This window comes from Marmota flaviventris, chromosome 6 (genome assembly GCF_047511675.1).
Source record: "Marmota flaviventris isolate mMarFla1 chromosome 6, mMarFla1.hap1, whole genome shotgun sequence".
NCBI lineage: Eukaryota > Metazoa > Chordata > Mammalia > Rodentia > Sciuridae > Marmota > Marmota flaviventris.
In genome coordinates, this window is record NC_092503.1 from 94,276,794 (window position 1) to 94,294,064 (window position 17,271).

The 17,271-nt window shown below is 38.6% G+C and overlaps 1 protein-coding gene across 1 annotated transcript in view; it reads left to right on the forward strand.

Moving 5' to 3' along the window:
• Window positions 1–17,271, forward strand: part of Eys (eyes shut homolog) — a 1,581,889-nt gene that overhangs the window by 1,504,772 nt on the left and 59,846 nt on the right. The window contains 2 exon segments of the mRNA XM_071613805.1: window positions 10,811–10,977; window positions 11,809–11,953. Of these exon segments, the coding sequence (XP_071469906.1) occupies window positions 10,811–10,977; window positions 11,809–11,953 (312 nt within the window).

A 17,271-nucleotide genomic window follows, 5' to 3' on the forward strand; every position in this document is an offset into this window, starting at 1 on the left:
GATAAATTCAGGCCCCCTTATACACTTCACAAAGAATACTTGCCTGGGTAGTACTTGTAGTTTACACCCCATCATTTGAGATCTGATTACATACTGTTTTGTCATGCACAATCACTACTTTGAATTATATGAAGGTACCATTTTCATAAATCAAAAATGTTAGAATAGCAGTGATTTCATAATTTTCTCCCTCAACAAGATTAATCTTAAACCCCTGTAAGATGAACCATGCTTCAATTTCTTTTGTATCCCCAACTGCATCATTCACATACAGGGTACTAGATGAGAAATCAATAATGACATGTTTATTGATTCTTTCACAACCGAAAGACTCTCTGCAGACAGAGGCTATCCTGGTTAGCTAATAATCCTGTGTAGGCACAGATTGATCTTGATGGTAGTGTAGAAGTGAGGACCCAAAGAAAGAAGGTAAGGGAGATGTGTATCACTATTTACCTGCTTGAAATGTAAGTTAGAATCTCACCTGAAACCTATATGTAACAGGTTTAATACAGTGATAGAATTTTTCAGAAAAAGAAATCTAACTTTCTGGAAATTTGATGTATGTGCCTAAATGTTTTATGTGCATAGCTTTCCATCAGTCTCCATCATGTAGGTCTTCTGTGCTGTTGTAATTATGAAAGGTTGCCTCATATTTCATGCCAAATAATTTCTTGTTTGCTTCAAGCCCTTAGTTATTAACTGTAACAGAAATAACAGTATATAAATATAACTTGATGTTTTTCTATGGGAAAAAAATGAAATGAATGCCATCTATAGTACAGAAAAAGAAAAATGAAGTGGGGAGTGTCACAAAAAGCAATCAGCCCACGCTGTTCTTCAGAGAGCCCTGTACTGATCAGGAGAAAGGAAGATGCCTGATGAATGAGAGAGCAGGCTGTAGCCAGTTCCTCAGCAGAGCACGTCTCTCAACTCCACAGAGCTGAGGCTCCCTATAAACATATCTGACAGTGTGTGCCCATATTTGATTTTTTTTCTTTTGCAACAGAAAACTGTTCATTATATTCTTCAGTAATCACAGGAGGAGAACTGAAAATCATGACAGTTTTCTTCCTGACAAACTCAAACTCTCAAAACTTAGTTTTTATGCAATTAAACATCCTGGACTATAATGTCAAAATTGTCTAAGTCGTTAAATAATTTGAGTTTGCAAAGATAGTTTACAAAGAAGTTAAACTAATTTTCTTTACTCACTGAGAAAGATACAAACATTGTCACATTTGAACAGCACTCAGAGTTAGCAATGACAAAGATCCTTGCAAGTCCTCCCACCAGCTTTTTTCAGATTTACAGAAGAAATGTACATGTAAGCATCATTCAGAGAGTTACCTCAATGTCATAGGGAAATAACCAGAGCACAGAAAAAGCCAAGTGCACATCAAAGCCAAGTGCATATCAAAGCCAAGTGCATATCGCTCAACTACAAGCCCACACTTTTTATGTTGGTTCTACCCTGCCAGCAAGGACATGTGGTTCCATATTATGAGAATTCAAGTTCACCCACAAACTGATGCTTTCATTCCTATTTTCATGGTCTCATCTTTGACAGCAAGAGAATTTTGCCACTTTTTCTAGTCTAAGCGGTATAAAAATAAGCATCATGTGTCACACAGAAAATGTATTTTATCACATTCTTAGGTATGAATGGATACAGATCCCAGCACTGGATCTGTTATTACTAGCAATCGTGCCACAGTCTTTATAGCACAGCTGTAACTCAGAGCACCATTTTAATTCGGCCACTGCAGTAGCCAGTTTGCATTGCATGCTTTTTAATAATTTAATTCCATGAGGCAGACATTCTATGGTATCCATTGTGCACAATGGCAAATGAAGAGACGTCATGGTCATGACTATGCCTGATTCTGATGCTTTCAAAAACCTAGAATATCTATAATTTAATTGTGATGTTAAAGAACAAGCAGTGAAAAAGTCTGACACTATGATCAGAAGCTGTACAGATTTTACAGATCTTAAGATAAACAAAGAAACAAAGACTGTAAATTCCTTAAGAGTTAATCTAGAATCTTAAATCTCAAGTCATTTGGCAGGGGGAGGGGATACTAGAGGTTAAACCCAGGGGCACTTTACCACTGAGCCACATCCTTCTTTATTTTTAATTTTTAGACAGGGTCTCACTAAGTTGCTTAAGGTCTAAATTGCTAAGACTAGCCTTGAATTTGTTATCCTCCTGCCTCAGCCTCCTGAGTCACTGGGATTACAGGCATGCACCATCCTACCTGGCTCTCAAGTCATCTTAATGTTGATTTAGACACTTAATATGAGAGAAAAATTATTGAAATGTCTACACTGTACCACTAAATCCATCCTGTTCTGGTAGAAAGACTTAACAATCTTTTGGATCTTGTTTTACGCATATCACATTTTTCCCATTGTATCAACTTAGTTTTGACTCTTTCACACTTATATAACTTTTCATTTGTATCTAATTTAGTTTTATTCCTAAAAACTCTTGTAGCCAGCTAAAGAGTCAACTAAAGTTTGATTTAGTTTATTTTGGTGTCTCTGTGTTAGTTTCATTGTACTATAAAATCAAGAATATTTTATAAAAAGATACTTTCCTTCTTTCAGAAATCCAACGGCTTTATTAGCCCTAATACTATAATCAAAAATGGCCACAAAGGGTATGGACCCAAGAAATGATTCCCTCAGAAGAAAATTCCCATCAGTAGTTAGCGGCCATTGACTGGGCAGTGTGGGAGGCTCCCAGCGTCAGTCTCTGTGGCTCCTCTGACATTGTCACTTCCACCTACCACTTCCACTTGAAGGAAGAAAAAGACACTTAAATTTTATGAATCCATTTGGAAATGTCTTTTAAAAACACTCTGAGTTATTGTTAAAGACAATCTGATGGGTTTATCATTGCCGTTTGTTTTCAAAAGATAGAGAAAAGGAAGGGAGCCATCACACTAGCAAAGACGCAGGGATCACACACCCATGGCCTTGACTGTTGGGGACTTTGCTCTACTCTGCAAAGTACATTATCATATTTAGAAGGATAAATTAGATTTAATACATGAAAATATTGACCACATTAGAGAAATAGTATGAATAAATAACAAATCACACCTGTTCTTTTTCCTATTAATAAACCTGTTCTTCTAAATAAAAAAGAAAAGGGTTACTGATCAGCTGAATGAGAATTACCAGTTTCTATGATGTTTAAAAATCATAACATTAACCTTTGGATTGACTTAAGTGTGCTGAAATACACATGGATTTCACAGCACAGCTGATATAAATGTTTGAACTCCTAATGTGCCCCCTTCCAACAATCCACGGAACAGCTCCCAAACCACTCTGAACCCTTATTCAGGACCCTGGAGAGGCAGCTTCCTCCTCTCCCCAAGTCAGTAGTTCTGATTTCTGAGGTAATGTAGTCCCGGTATGAACACAAGCATGTATGATCTATGATTCATAATGCATTGACCAGAATCCATGATAGAAACAAAAGGGCAGTTGCCTTTAGAAAATCTCTCCAATACACAGGCTTGAGTTACTCCTTTTGTACATGAATCTTAGTCTTCCTTTTGAGAATTTCATAATGAAACTATGGCTCAAACCACAAAGCTACTCTTGTCAGGCCTTCCTTCAAGTTGGAGCTAGCCAGATTTCTAATGACTGTCACTGCCATTGTATTTCTCCCCACCATAAGAATTCCACATGATTGCTACAAAGCAGACAGGGTTGCCGCATAGATCTGCTCATTCTCTCCCTTTCTCCTTCAGATCAAGCCAGCCTGCACAATTCCTCTGAAACCTCTGGTCACATAGGCCAATTAAAGCAGAGGCTAGGAAAACTGCTAATATAACAACCTTCAGGTTTAAAAACAAACCATAAACAAAGAATCCTGTAAGCACTTCAAAGTAATTTAGGGAATAAAATACCATCACAGTTAAAATCATATGCTTGTGATACAAATATTTTGTCTTATAATACTTTGTAATATTTTGTCTTCCTAAGGTTTTAAGCATTTAGGACGGATTGCTGTCACCACCACATGCCCCTCCTACAACACACACTTCTAAGACCCATCGGAGACCCCTTGGAAAGGCCTGACAGCTTTCGTCTCAAGCTCTTTGCTCTTTTCATTTAGAGTGTTCGTGGAGCATCCTTCACCATGCTTCTCTCTGTTGTGGTCTTTCCCGTGGCTAAGAATGCCATATCCCTTTCTTCACACAGACCGCTCCTTGTCTGCATTAGTGAATCACTGCTTTCTGCCACCCTGAAGCCAGATGCTATTCTGACCACAGCATCTCCTCTTTTTCCCCCCGTGAGATCTCCCCTAATGAGTCTATTATGAATTGCTCTTACAATGCTAAGCATGGTTCACCACAATGCCCCCACTTTGAAACTCTCTGCTTAACAGTACTTGTGTAATTGAGTTATGACTGTTCTTTCTAGCCAGAGAGACCTAATGTTTTATTTCTGTGCATTCTGAAATGATTTTAATTCACTTTCTGGATCTTGTTGCTCTTAACCACTGTTCATGTAGAGTCATCCCCTTTTGTTTCCTTCGTCCCCTTTCTTACCACTTGCACAACATAATCTCTCTAAATCCTTCCTTCTTAGCACCAGCTCTGAAGTAATATCCAACAAGGATCCCTCGCCTTGTCTGAAAAATCTTCTTAAGCCTGGTTTCATTAAGATTCACTGTGAATTTGTGTTCTGCATCCCAAATGAGCTTACTTCCAGTTCTTTTCATGAAAAAGAACTCTGATCATGTCAATCCTCAACATCTCTATATAATAATAAAAATGTGACATACCACCTGTTTCCTTGTGAACTGACAAGTGTAAAAATACAAATATCCATATATTTACCAAAGCTACTTGTAGAATAATGTTCTATTAGAACATTGAATTTGAGAATGAAATTATTCTAAGGCATCAGTGGCTGTTAGAATATGCCATTGTTTATATTATTATGTACTGTTAAGAAATTTCCATTACAAGAAATTCCAGGAAAGGGACACAAAACATAAAATAAAATGCTAATAAACCATGCCTTCAAGTGATTTTATTTCACCACCATAGTTTAAGCTTCCCAAATATTTTGGTGGGATAGGAGTAAAGCAGTAAAACAATCAGGTCTGTAGCTTTAAGAAAAAAAAAATGGCTGCTATCTCTGACCACAAAAGTTAACTAGAAGCAGTAGTGTCTAGTATAAGGACCAAAACTACCTGCTTCCTGGACTTTAATGAAGCTGGAATGGGGTGGTAAAAGGATACACAGAACTAAGCCTGAGCCATAGTTGAGAGGAAAGAGAAAGAAACATGCATTTATTGAGTACCTACTATGTGCTACCTCCACATTTTGATGATGATCACATGTTAAATTTTACTTAATCCTTAGAAAAATCTGAGATATTTCTCTCCTTTTTTTTGGGATAGGAGGATTTGGGAGTGGGTGCTAAAAGTGGGGAAGGGGAACACAACCCAGTCAGGTGCTTGTTTCCCTTTCTCTGCTGCACACACTGGGTGAGAGCACAGGCCCTGGAATCAGAGGCAGATCTCCTGCACCTACAGATTTCATTGTCTCATCTCAGCCACCTATAGGCTGACAGCAGCCTCAGATGCTTAGGTCAGTCTAGTTCTTATTTTGCTCTTCTTTTCTGTTTTATTTTATGAGGGCACCAAAGAGTTCCCCTCAGGGACAGCTATGTAGTATGTGGGGCCCATTGTCAATGAAAATGCCAGCTCCCTTGCTCAAAATGCAAAAAGAAAAAGAAAAGTTATTAAAGGTACTAAAACAAAAATTATTTTCCTTTCTTCAATCATCTCTCAGCTTTTTTTATGTCTTCTACTTACTATTTTTGTCATTGCAAGTTAAGAAAAATTAAATTAGTAGCATTTTTATATTGATCAATACCTGCTTGAAATACAAATATAAGAGATCTAACCCATATGGAGGAACACCAAAATTACACATCAACATTCCATAGCTCATGTGAGCATATGCATACAGTGGAGATGCTGCACCAAATTAAGGGAATTGTCTTTATTTCACCTCCTGATGTATGCACATTCTGTCAACTCTGCTTTGAACTTACCGATGGCTAAGGAAGAACTGAGAAGAAAATATTCTCCCTACCTTTTCCTTTCCTTCTCCATCATAATTTCCAGTGCAAATAAATAATACAGGAAAGTAACAGGAGCAACTTTTGCCTTCTTTCTGTACTTAAAGCAAGTTCCAGTACAGATGGGAAGCAGCGACTCTCCCCACTCAGACTTCGGACCCTCAGACTCTCCTCACTAGTCCTCACCCTGTGCTGGTGTTGGATCTCACAGAACTCTCAGTACTGGTGGCATTCTGTTCTCAGGGGAACATCACATGTGCATGGAATAACAATAACCGCAAATATTTGAATTATATATACATACCCCTCCCACTCATGTTGATTGTTCCACATACTTCTCTTTCAAAATGAAATTCAACAAGAAAAGCATTAAGAAGTTTGAGGCAGTTACAACAGAGCATAAAGCCAAGCACAGGGCCTCTCTCAACTCAGAGCCCCATGTGACAGCACAGGTTGCATGCCCTGGCCCTCTGCAGTTACTAATATCAGTCATTAAAACATGGCTGGGGAAATAGAGCAGGGAGGAAGAGCATGAGAAGAAGATTATCATAAAACAGGGACGAGAGGTGGGAGGGAAAGGGAGAGAGAAGGGAAATTGCATGGAAATGGGAGGAGACCCTCATTGTTATACAAAATTACATATAAGAGGAAGTGAGGGGAAAGGGGAAAAAAACAAGGGAGAGAAATGAATTACAGTAGATGGGGTAGAGAGAGAAGATGGGAGGGGAGGGGAGGGGAGGGGAGGGAAGGGGGGATAGTAGAGGATAGGAAAGGCAGCAGAATACAACAGACACTAGTATGGCAATATGTAAAAACGTGGATGTGTAACCCATGTGATTCTGCAATCTGTATACGAGGTAAAAATGGGAGTTCATAATCCACTTGAATCAAATGTATGAAATATGATATGTCAAGAGCTATGTAATGTTTTGAACAACTAATATTAATAATAATAAACATAGCTGGGGAAACTGGTAAAATAGTATTTTCAGGATCTAGCTTTGAAGGTTCTTGTAAAGGTCGTGTAAAGTAGGTTTGTTTATTTTTTTACACACTCTCTGGTTGATTGAATTGAACTCCCAGGTTTAGGAAACATGGCCCTAGAACAATTACAACCTTTTAAAATACGGTTCACCTCCCAGTCCCCAGCCCTAACAAGTCAACTGCTTTTCTTTCTCTTACCTACTGCCTCACTGAGGGAAGGTCCAGAGTGGAAGGAGTGGTAGAGGAAAGGAAAGCCACCCAACGGGACCATGGCATGGGAAGAGCATGTCTGTTTGATAATCTAATTGACCCTCTGGCTCTCCTCTCCTGCCTCTGGTTCATCCCCACTCCTAAGCTCCGGGGCATGTCTGTAGGAAGGAATGCCTAGAAACTGGAGTTGGGCACTTCCGCAAGACTGCTCCTTTCCTAAGTTTCTTACTTCATAACCCACCCTCTCATCCCACCTGACCCTTTAAGCTAATTTCTTCAGAATCATTGTCAACTTCTCCCTCTTCACCACCTTTTCATCCAAATTGATCTATCCTTTAAATTTTTCCTTCTAAATCACAAAAAAAAAACACTTGTGCCTTTTTTCTGTCCCCTGTGCCATTGCCTTAATTTCACTAGACCTTTATCATTCCTCTTCTGAGTCACTGGGTGACCGCCGGGTGAGGTTCCTCCTCTGCCTCTATGTTCTTCCCCAACATTACTATGAGATTCTTCAAAATCCAGATCTATCATCGTCCTCCCATTCTAGATCCTTTCATGATTCCACAGAGTCTTAAAACATTTTGATCATTCCTCATAGCATATTCTGCCCTTGAATCGAGCCCTTTCTGCCTATTCAGTTTCTTTTCCTGCCACAGACAGTAAATACCAGATTTCAGCATTTCTTCCTGGTTTTTTAATGCTGCTCCTTCTACTTTGAACAGTGCTCTTCAGCACCCCTCCCTTCCTTATCCATCAGCAAACTATTGCTGTTCGTCGTTTCATAGATTAGCTTGGAAACCAACTCAAAAATCATCTCCTCTGAATTTCCCGATCCTTCTCCCTACCCCATCTTAATGACTGTCCCCACGTCATTTCCACCATGCTTCCCATGGCACTTAAGGAAAAAAGAACAAAAACTCCTGTCTCCCCCTAACCATGCTGTTGAGCACATTGAGCAGGATGTTGCTCCTAGCATGATATAAATTCTCAATACTGGAGGAAGGAGGAGTGATGGCAATACATAAAGGCAAGAATATGACTATAATGAAGCTACTCTTTCTTCATCTTGCTGTTCAGCTGGCAGAATATGGCCCCCCTTCCAACAACCTACACAATATGAAAGGCAATTCAAATCCCCAGCAGAATTTCACAAAAATATCCTGATTCACAACCTGCACAAAAATCTCACAGTTTTCCTTTCCCAGCCCTCTCTCTCAATTTCTTCTCTACCCCAAGAGCTGCCTAAAAAACTGTCTCCAATCTCTAGTAATAGCTTTTTGTTTCTGCCTTTCTAACTGCTGTCCTGGATCAATATTTTCCCCTAAGAGTTCTTTTCATTTTAAATATATGACTTGACCAATCTGTTGAAGCATTGTAGGTGGAGAGAGAGGGAGAGAGAGACTTTCTTTTTTTTTCTTTTTGAAAATTAGATCTTTATTTTTTTTTATTATTAGTTGTTCAAAACATTACAAAGTTCTTGACATATCATATTTCACACATTTGACTCAAGTGGATTATGAACTCCCATTTTTACCCTATATACATATTGCAGATTCACATTGGTTACACATCTACTTTTTACCTACTGCCATACTAGTGTATGTTGTATTCTGCTGCCTTTCCTATCCTCTACTATCCCCCCCACTCCCCTTCCCTCCCCTCCCCTCCCCTCCCTTCCCATTTTCTCTCCCTACCCTATCTACTGTAATTCATTTCTCTCTCTTGTTTTTTTCCCCTTTTCCCTCACTTCCTCTTATATGTAATTTTGTATAACAATGAGGGTCTCCTTCCTTTACCATGCAATTTCCCTTCTCTCTCTCTTTCCCTCCCCCCTCTCGTCCCTGTTTAGTGGTGATCTTCTTCTCATGCTCTTCCTCTCTATTCTGTTCTTAGTTGCTCTCCTTATATCAAAGAAGACATTTGGCATTTATTTTTAAGGGATTGGCTAGCTTCACTTAGCATAATCTGCTCTAGTGCCATCCATTTCCCTGCAAATTCTATGATTTTGTCATTTTTTAGTGCAGAGTAATACTCCAGACTTTCTATACATTCCCAATGGAATTGGTCAGTGGTATGTCACTTCATACAAATGGTCTCACGATGGGTGCATATTTGACTCACCTAGAGAACTTTCAAAACTGCCCAGCACAGCCCCATGGCAGACCTTCAAAAGTAGGTCTTTACAGAAGTAGAGTTCAGGTATATCCAAGTAATATTTCTGTCTTCTGTTTTCCAGTGCCTTAGGAAGCCCACCTCCCTACCCTGTCTAGAAACCCAATTCCTGCAGATACTTCTCTCTAATCAGACTAACAATAGAAGCCATGTCAGCAGACGAGGTATCATCCTTATAGGTACAAAAGTGGGAGACTATACTCAGAAGAAATTTTGTTCGTATCCCTGGACTCATTTTTTCTTCCCCACCTATGCTTAAATATCTTACTTCTATGGGTTCTTATATTCTTCCTGCAAGCAATTTTTGCCTCAATTCCCTGCCTGCAAGCTTTAGTATTGAGGTCTTCTTTTACCCCAGTCAAAAAAAAAAAAAAAAAAAACAATAATTGTGTGACATATTTGGGTCTCTGATCTCTCCTGCCTTGCATTTGCCAATCAACCCAGAGCACTCTAATCTCATGGATCTTGCTGCTCGGATCTTCCTCTAGTGACTGATGTTGGGTTTTACCCAACTACTTTCTTTTTCCTATGGGTCTTCAAGCTGTCTTCCTGAAACTCACTATGCCACATAGTTAACTCTGAACAGAAGGAAGAGAGAGAGAAAAGGGAACACATAAACAACCCAATAACAAGTCATTGGGGCCATGGTCAAAAGCTTTTACAATAGAACAATGATAACATACTCTGAACAATCATGGGAATAAGTGGTTCTGTCTACGCTCAACAAGTCATAGAGAGAATTTAGAAGCTGATACTGTGTTATCTTAGCCTTTTGAATTTTGTTAACTACCAGTATTCTGCTTCATCCTAAAGTTCTCTTTGTTGTAAATCACTTACTGAATTTCATTCAGACAAATAAGGAAATTCTAATATCGTTCATCTCTTAGGTATTGATCATCCCTGGCTTAATTAGAACCCTTCTACCTTCAAAGAAATAAACTATTCATTCTCAGTTTCTGGGGGTGTGAATAATAATAGCCAGTTGCTCACATGCCTGAAAAGCCAATAAGAAACTTCATGTCATCCCAGCAGCTTAGGAGGCTGAGGCAGGAGGATCATGAGTTCAAAGCCAGCCTCAGCAACTTAGCAAGGCCCTAAGCAATGCAATGAAACCTTGTCTCTAAATAAAACATTAAAAATCACTCAGTGGTTAAGTGCCCCTGAGTTCAATCCCTGGTACCAAAAAGAAAAAAGAAAAATAACTCAATGTCTGTTAAAACCATGATGATCTATAATTCAGACCCAGACAATAAAACTGAGCCGAGCTGACTAGACTCCTGAATTACCTCTCAGTGAGTGTTCCTTGTATATCTTTTCATTCCAGGGCTCAATGGCGATGACTTCCTGGCAGTGGGTCTGCTGAACGGCAGTGTGGTTTACAGTTATAACCTGGGATCTGGCATAGCAAGTGTCAGGAGTGAGCCCCTCGATCTGAGCCTTGGAATCCACACTGTCCATCTGGGGAGATTCTTCCAAACAGGCTGGATGAAGGTAAAGAGACTTCACTTCATCTGTCCCAAAATTTACATGCTGGTGTATTAGTGCTCAGGTGCCAAGGCAGGCAGGACATGATGCCGTCACCTGTGGAGTTTACACTCAGTGCACCAAACAGGAGAGGAGAGATGACCACAATTAGGTGGTGTATGAGTCAGTCAGAGGGATTACTAACATAGGTAAGGCTAAGAAACGGGGTTCAGGAAATGCCTCCCAGAAACGGTGATGCTTGAGCATAACTTTGGATAAACAGAAGGTATGAAAAAGAATAATAGCCAGTATGAGGTTAAGGAACACAAGCAGTTTTGTGTAGTTCTCAGATCAGGGAGTTGGACAGCAAGAGAGATTCGTGGTAGACAAGGTCTGTATTATCAAGTATGCATATATCAAGCTAGGAAGTTGAGAGTTTTATCCAGAGAGCTGTGGAGAGACACTTAAGATGGTGGGAGGTTTGGGTATCATGATTCATTTCTATTTTTTAACAAATGAGTCCGGTGGATATATTGAAAATGAATGGGGCCAAGGCTAGACGGAAGGGTACCAGCAGGATGCCAGTTCCTAATCTTTGAAGAACTGTGATTTTGATTGAAATCCAAAACCATGACTGCTATATTAATATATCTTTCTTAACAGACACCAGCAGAGAAGCAGAAAATTGAGTAGTTTCATGTTCTTTATTTCTTCAAAATTCTAGTCTTTATAAATTTTTCATGCCAAGTTAATGGGAAATAACAAAAGAATATCTTAACAGTTCACCCTAGGAAATTAATTCACCCTGGGGAATTAATGCCTTTTTTAATAGGTTTTGATTTTTTTTTCCTTTCAAAGGTAGATGACCATAAAAATAAGTCTGTCATCTCCCCAGGAGAACTGGTTGGTCTCAATGTCTTCAGTCAGTTTTATGTAGGTGGTTATAGTGAATACACTCCAGATCTCTTACCAAATGGAGCCGATTTTAAAAATGGTTTTCAAGGTAAGACACGAGCAGTTTTTCTACTATAGCTATTTGTATTGAGTATTAAAAGAAAGAAAATGCTTTTAAAGAATATATGTGCAGTTCACAAACCAGCCATGTGGGTTGTTTTCTAATCAAATTTAATCAAAGTTTTATCGAAAACTTTGCTCATCATTTTGTTGATCACTTACCACATGCTTTACTAAATGTTTAGGTTTTTTTAATGTTTTCAAAACAGAGATGCCTACATTTGTAAATTTGCATTCTATTTGGATTAGAGGGAACAACAATAAATACTAAATATAATAGAGAAGTAAATTACCTAGTAGAATAATGTGATAAATCCTATGAGGATGAAAGGAAATGTAGAATATGATCTGGAGAGGATCAGAAAGACAAGTAATTCTTTACCTAGGATACTTTTTAATGTAGGCTGACAGAGTTACAGGAAAAGTTGAAACTCTGCCTAATTTCGGAGTGTACTCCATACAAAAGGTGAGAAACTGAAGTCAACCAGCCCATACCACCAAGATGTGGCCTACAGAGGCCACCCCAAGCCAAGAGGAATAAGAGAAACATTGTGCTTCATCGAACAATTGAATTACCATACTCTGTTTCCTTGTGTTCAAAAAGAAACACTGGTTCAGAACTCCCTTATAAAGCTTATTTAGAGTAGAGTTATGAAATAAAAAATGTGCTTTGAACTGAAATAATATTCACTTGTGAATAATCTTTGTGGTGGAGAGTATTTGGTCACAGGGCTACTCATGTGCTGTCCTCAGCCAGTCACCCAGGGAGCCTATTCTCCATCAGAAGTCTGGGTGTAGGGGCCTGGAGGGTAAAGTGCATCTCTGGAGAGGGAGCTGCCCTCCAGCACAGCCCAGGCACTTCAGTTCTCCACCTGCCTGGCAGCCTTCTTTTCACCACCCCCTGATGCCTGCCCAAACACAAATGAAGACGCCACTGTACTTGAAATATGTGAAAACAACATAGCTAATCCTGTATAATACAAGGTCAGGTTCTAATAAAGTTACTTCATTCTGCCAAGGCTATCAAAGAAAATTTTTCTTTGAATATATAATCAGTACTGATTCTCTGAAGAGTGTCCTAAAGATCAGTTTAAAGCATATTATGGCACTGTGCTAAAATGTAATAAAGAACTCAACAGCTCTTTCCTAACAGGAGATAATCTGAAAGGGATTGTACAGACATAACAAATCAATGAGTTTTTAAAAACATTATATTCAAGGGAAGAGATGGGTAAGCTTATGAATGTGAAGAAGTACATCTTCCACCCAGTAGAGACATTTTGCGGGGTGACCAAAACGTGATGTGGCTTATTCCCAAGCACAGTTCACACATAAGAACTTTGGGTTAGATAATTCCTCTATGTGAGGAGTAGCAATTGCATAAGGATCAGAGCATAAACTCCATTAGAGTTTATGCTGCCAGGGTATGTGCCCTAGCTCCAGCTGGTTTGTCACCTCGTCTCCTATGCCTCAACTGTAAAATGGGATAATAACAGCACCTCTCTCGCTATGTCATTCTGAGAGTAATTTACTGGAGAGAGAACACAAATTCATGCCTGGTTTAGTGAGAATCCTCATTAGCAATGATAACAGTGCTGGAGGTGGCAGAGGAACAGCTTCATCATACACTTGCCTTCTTCTCTGCTCCACAGACAGTGGTGGAGGGCTCGGGCTCTGCAACAGACTGTCTTCAGATACAGATTCTGCCACCTAGAAGCTGTGTGACTTTAGCTTGCTACCTAACTCTGGGCCTCCATTCTCTCCTGTGTAAAATAAAGATCCCTATCCCATAGGGCTCTTATGGGTTAACCAATTAAGCAAAATAATTATGCTAAGTGTTTTGCCCAAAAACCAGTCCACAATAAACACGAATAAATATTATTAATAACTCCATCCTGCTGTCATAGGCTTTGATGTTTTCAAATTTATTGAAGTACAATGCTTCCTGGTTTTCTTTTGTGCTGTTTTTCCCCCATTCTATTGGGATCTTTTCTTCATATTTTAACAATGAGAACAAAGAGAGGATTTTTGTCAAGACCTGTCACTTTCTCCTGAAGTGTGACAATGAGCCCGAGTCCAACACGTGAACAACTGACCCTTTTGACAGAAACACTGGGACTGTATACTCCTGGGAGCTTCTCAGCTGCTGCTGTTCTTGGTTAGGATGAGCATCTTCTTGGTAATTGCCACTTAGTTCCAAGTCTTGTGAGAGATCTAAGACCCTGGAAGCCCCTCGGTTTATCATTTGTCTCTTGAATCTTTTCTCAATATGTCTTCCTCCATTATAAACTAGCATTTACTATTTGTTACAAACCATGCATGTACAATTATTACCAGCTTAATATAACAACCAAATATACCAGAAATCCATATTTCCCCAAAACTCTACCATCTCTAAAGAATCATAAGCACTAACTTCTTAAAAATACAGACTTCTGCATCCTACCCCAGAACTACTTAATTGAAATCCCTCTGATGGGGTATAAAATTTTACATTTTTAACAATATTCCCCAGATTTGGAAACAACTACATTATTTAATAATAACAAAGCAAATAGAATTTTATAGAAGAATTTACTCGTCAGGGTAGAGTTAGCACATTTGTCTAAATAATGGCAACTAAATTACATGATAAAAGATTATGTGATTTAGGCTTTCACATTTCTGTAAACACTCTTGATAAATAACTCTACTCCAAAAGTTTGACATCTAAACTATAAATCCTTACTGCATATAAAGTCCATTTTTTTGTTGTTGTTCTGGAAATGACTTATAATAAGCCATCTCTTTTCCTATGGCCTTTAATGTTCATGAAGACACTGAGGTTAACCAGGTTAAACAATTTACATATGCCAGGCAAACAGGGCCACAGTGCTTTACCTGACCTAATGAGAGCATCTCCTTTGCTGTCCAAAGTTGCATCTATTATAAAGCTGATGAGTTCTTAGGTTAAGGTTCATAGACTTTATACTGGACATGAAAGGAAGGAAAGAAGATAGAAGTAGGGGGTGAAGGAACAGAAAGCAGGTGAGGGGAGAAGAAACTAAAAATGTTAGACCACAAGTGAGAATAAGCTATTATTCTCTGTTACCTGTAGAAAATCTTGTTGCACAATTAAATGTTCTAAAGACTGCTGCAGGAAAAGAACTAGAGTCAAACATCTCATCTCACTAAAATGCCTTTCTCATACACTCCTCTATTTCTTTTACTATCATTACCAGTCTTCCCAGTACTTGTTTGAATCCTTTGTGCAATAGTTCTCAAAGTGTGGTCCCTGCACCAGCAACATTAGCAGCACTGAAAAATTTGTTGGAAATAAAATTATTACTAAACCTGAAACTTTGGACATAGGTTCCAGCAATGGATTTTAATGATCCCTACATGTGATTCTGGTGCAGCTGAAGTTTGAGAACTGCAGCTTCCTGTCATCTTGAACTCCTCACACCAGCCTTATTACCTGCCACATCAGAACACTCTTGACACACTGTTGCCTGCTCAAAAACTCAGCAAGCACTCCATCAATTCTTTTGATCCAGCTATCCCATTCCTCAGTTTATACCCAAAGGACTTGAAATCAATATACTATAGTAATGCAGCCATGTCAGTGTTTATAGCAACTCAATTCACAATAGCTAAACTATGGAACCAACCTATTGTGTCTTTCAATAGATGAATGGATAAAGAAAATGTGGTATATATATTCAATGGAATATTACTCAGCTTTAAAGAAGAATGAAATTATGGTATTTGCCAGTAAATAGATGGAGTTGGAGAACATCATGCTAAGCGAAATAAGCCAACCCCCCAAAACCAAAGTCCAAATGTTTTCTCTGATATGCAAATGCTAATTCACAATAAGGGGGGAACACTAGAAAAGAATAGAGTTACCTTAGATTAGGTAGAGGGAAGTGAAAGAGGGAGGAAAAGGAATGTGAAGATAGGAATGATAGTAGAATGAAACAGACATTATTACATTATGTATGTATGTGACTGCATGAACAATGTGATTCCACAACATATACACTCAGAAAAATGAGAAATTTTATCCCATCTAGGTATGATGTATAAAAGTGTATAAATGCATGCTATTATCATGTATAACTAATTTAAACAAATAATTTTTTAAATAAAATAAAAAATAAAGTAATGGCTGAATGCTTTACTGAGCATTCTAAAGCCCACTTAACTTTCCCATATTTACCTTGCCTCGCCACATTCTTTGTTCCATAAAAAACTATTTCCCTCAGTCAAGGATCTCCAGAGAAACAGAACCAATAGGGTGTTTATATTTATATAGAGATAAAGAGAATTTAAAGGAATTGGCTTATATGATTATGGAGCCAAGAGCTGTAGTCAGCAAGCTGGAGTGCTGATGTATACCAGGGGAGAACCAGGGGAGCCAGGGGGGTAAGCAGCAGTCTAAAAACCATCAAATTCAGGACCAAAAAATAGCTGCTGTTTCAGCGCAAACAAGAAGGCTGGAAGTCAAATACACCAGGTTAAGCAACCAGGCAGGAGTTCCCTTCTGCTCAGCCTTTTTGTTCAGGTCTACAATTGATTGGATGGGTCCCATCTACATTAGGGAAGGCGATTCACTTAGTCAATAATTCAAATGTTAATGTTATCCAGAAACACATACACACATACACTCTCTCTCTCTGTTTGGTCAATATATAGACTTCCTATGTCCCAATCAAGTTGACACATAAAATTAACTGTCATAATATCTAATCATTTGTGTGTGTGTATGTGTGTGTGTGTTATTTTCCCTGCCTGAGCCCTTTCTCAAAACAATACCCTTCACCACTTTAAATTCCATCTGCCTTGAAGGCCAGCTCAAACCCATCTCCCCAATGAGGGCCTGGTGAAAAGATTAAAAACTCCTTTCTTTCTAGTTTTTCTTTAAAAATGTGTGTGTGTGTGTGTGTGTGTGTGTTGCATTATCTATAATCACCCTACTATGCTATAGCTTAATTTCTAACAATGGAATATATGAGTCAATTGTTTAATAATTGAAGGTTGATTAAATATATTATAAAGATTATTTTGTCATCATATAAAAATGTTTTAATACTTTTAAGAAAAAAGAGTAAGCAGTGGGCTAGGGTTGTGGCTCAGTGGTAGAGCACTTGCCTAGCACATGGAAGGCACTAGGTTCGATCCTAAGCACCACATAAAAAAATAAATAAATAAAGTTTAAAAAAGGAAAAGAGTATTTCAATGTTCAATTTTTGGCATAGTATTACATATCGTATAGTTTAATTCAAGATTTCACTTTCATTTAAAAGTACAACTAAATGTAGGCGA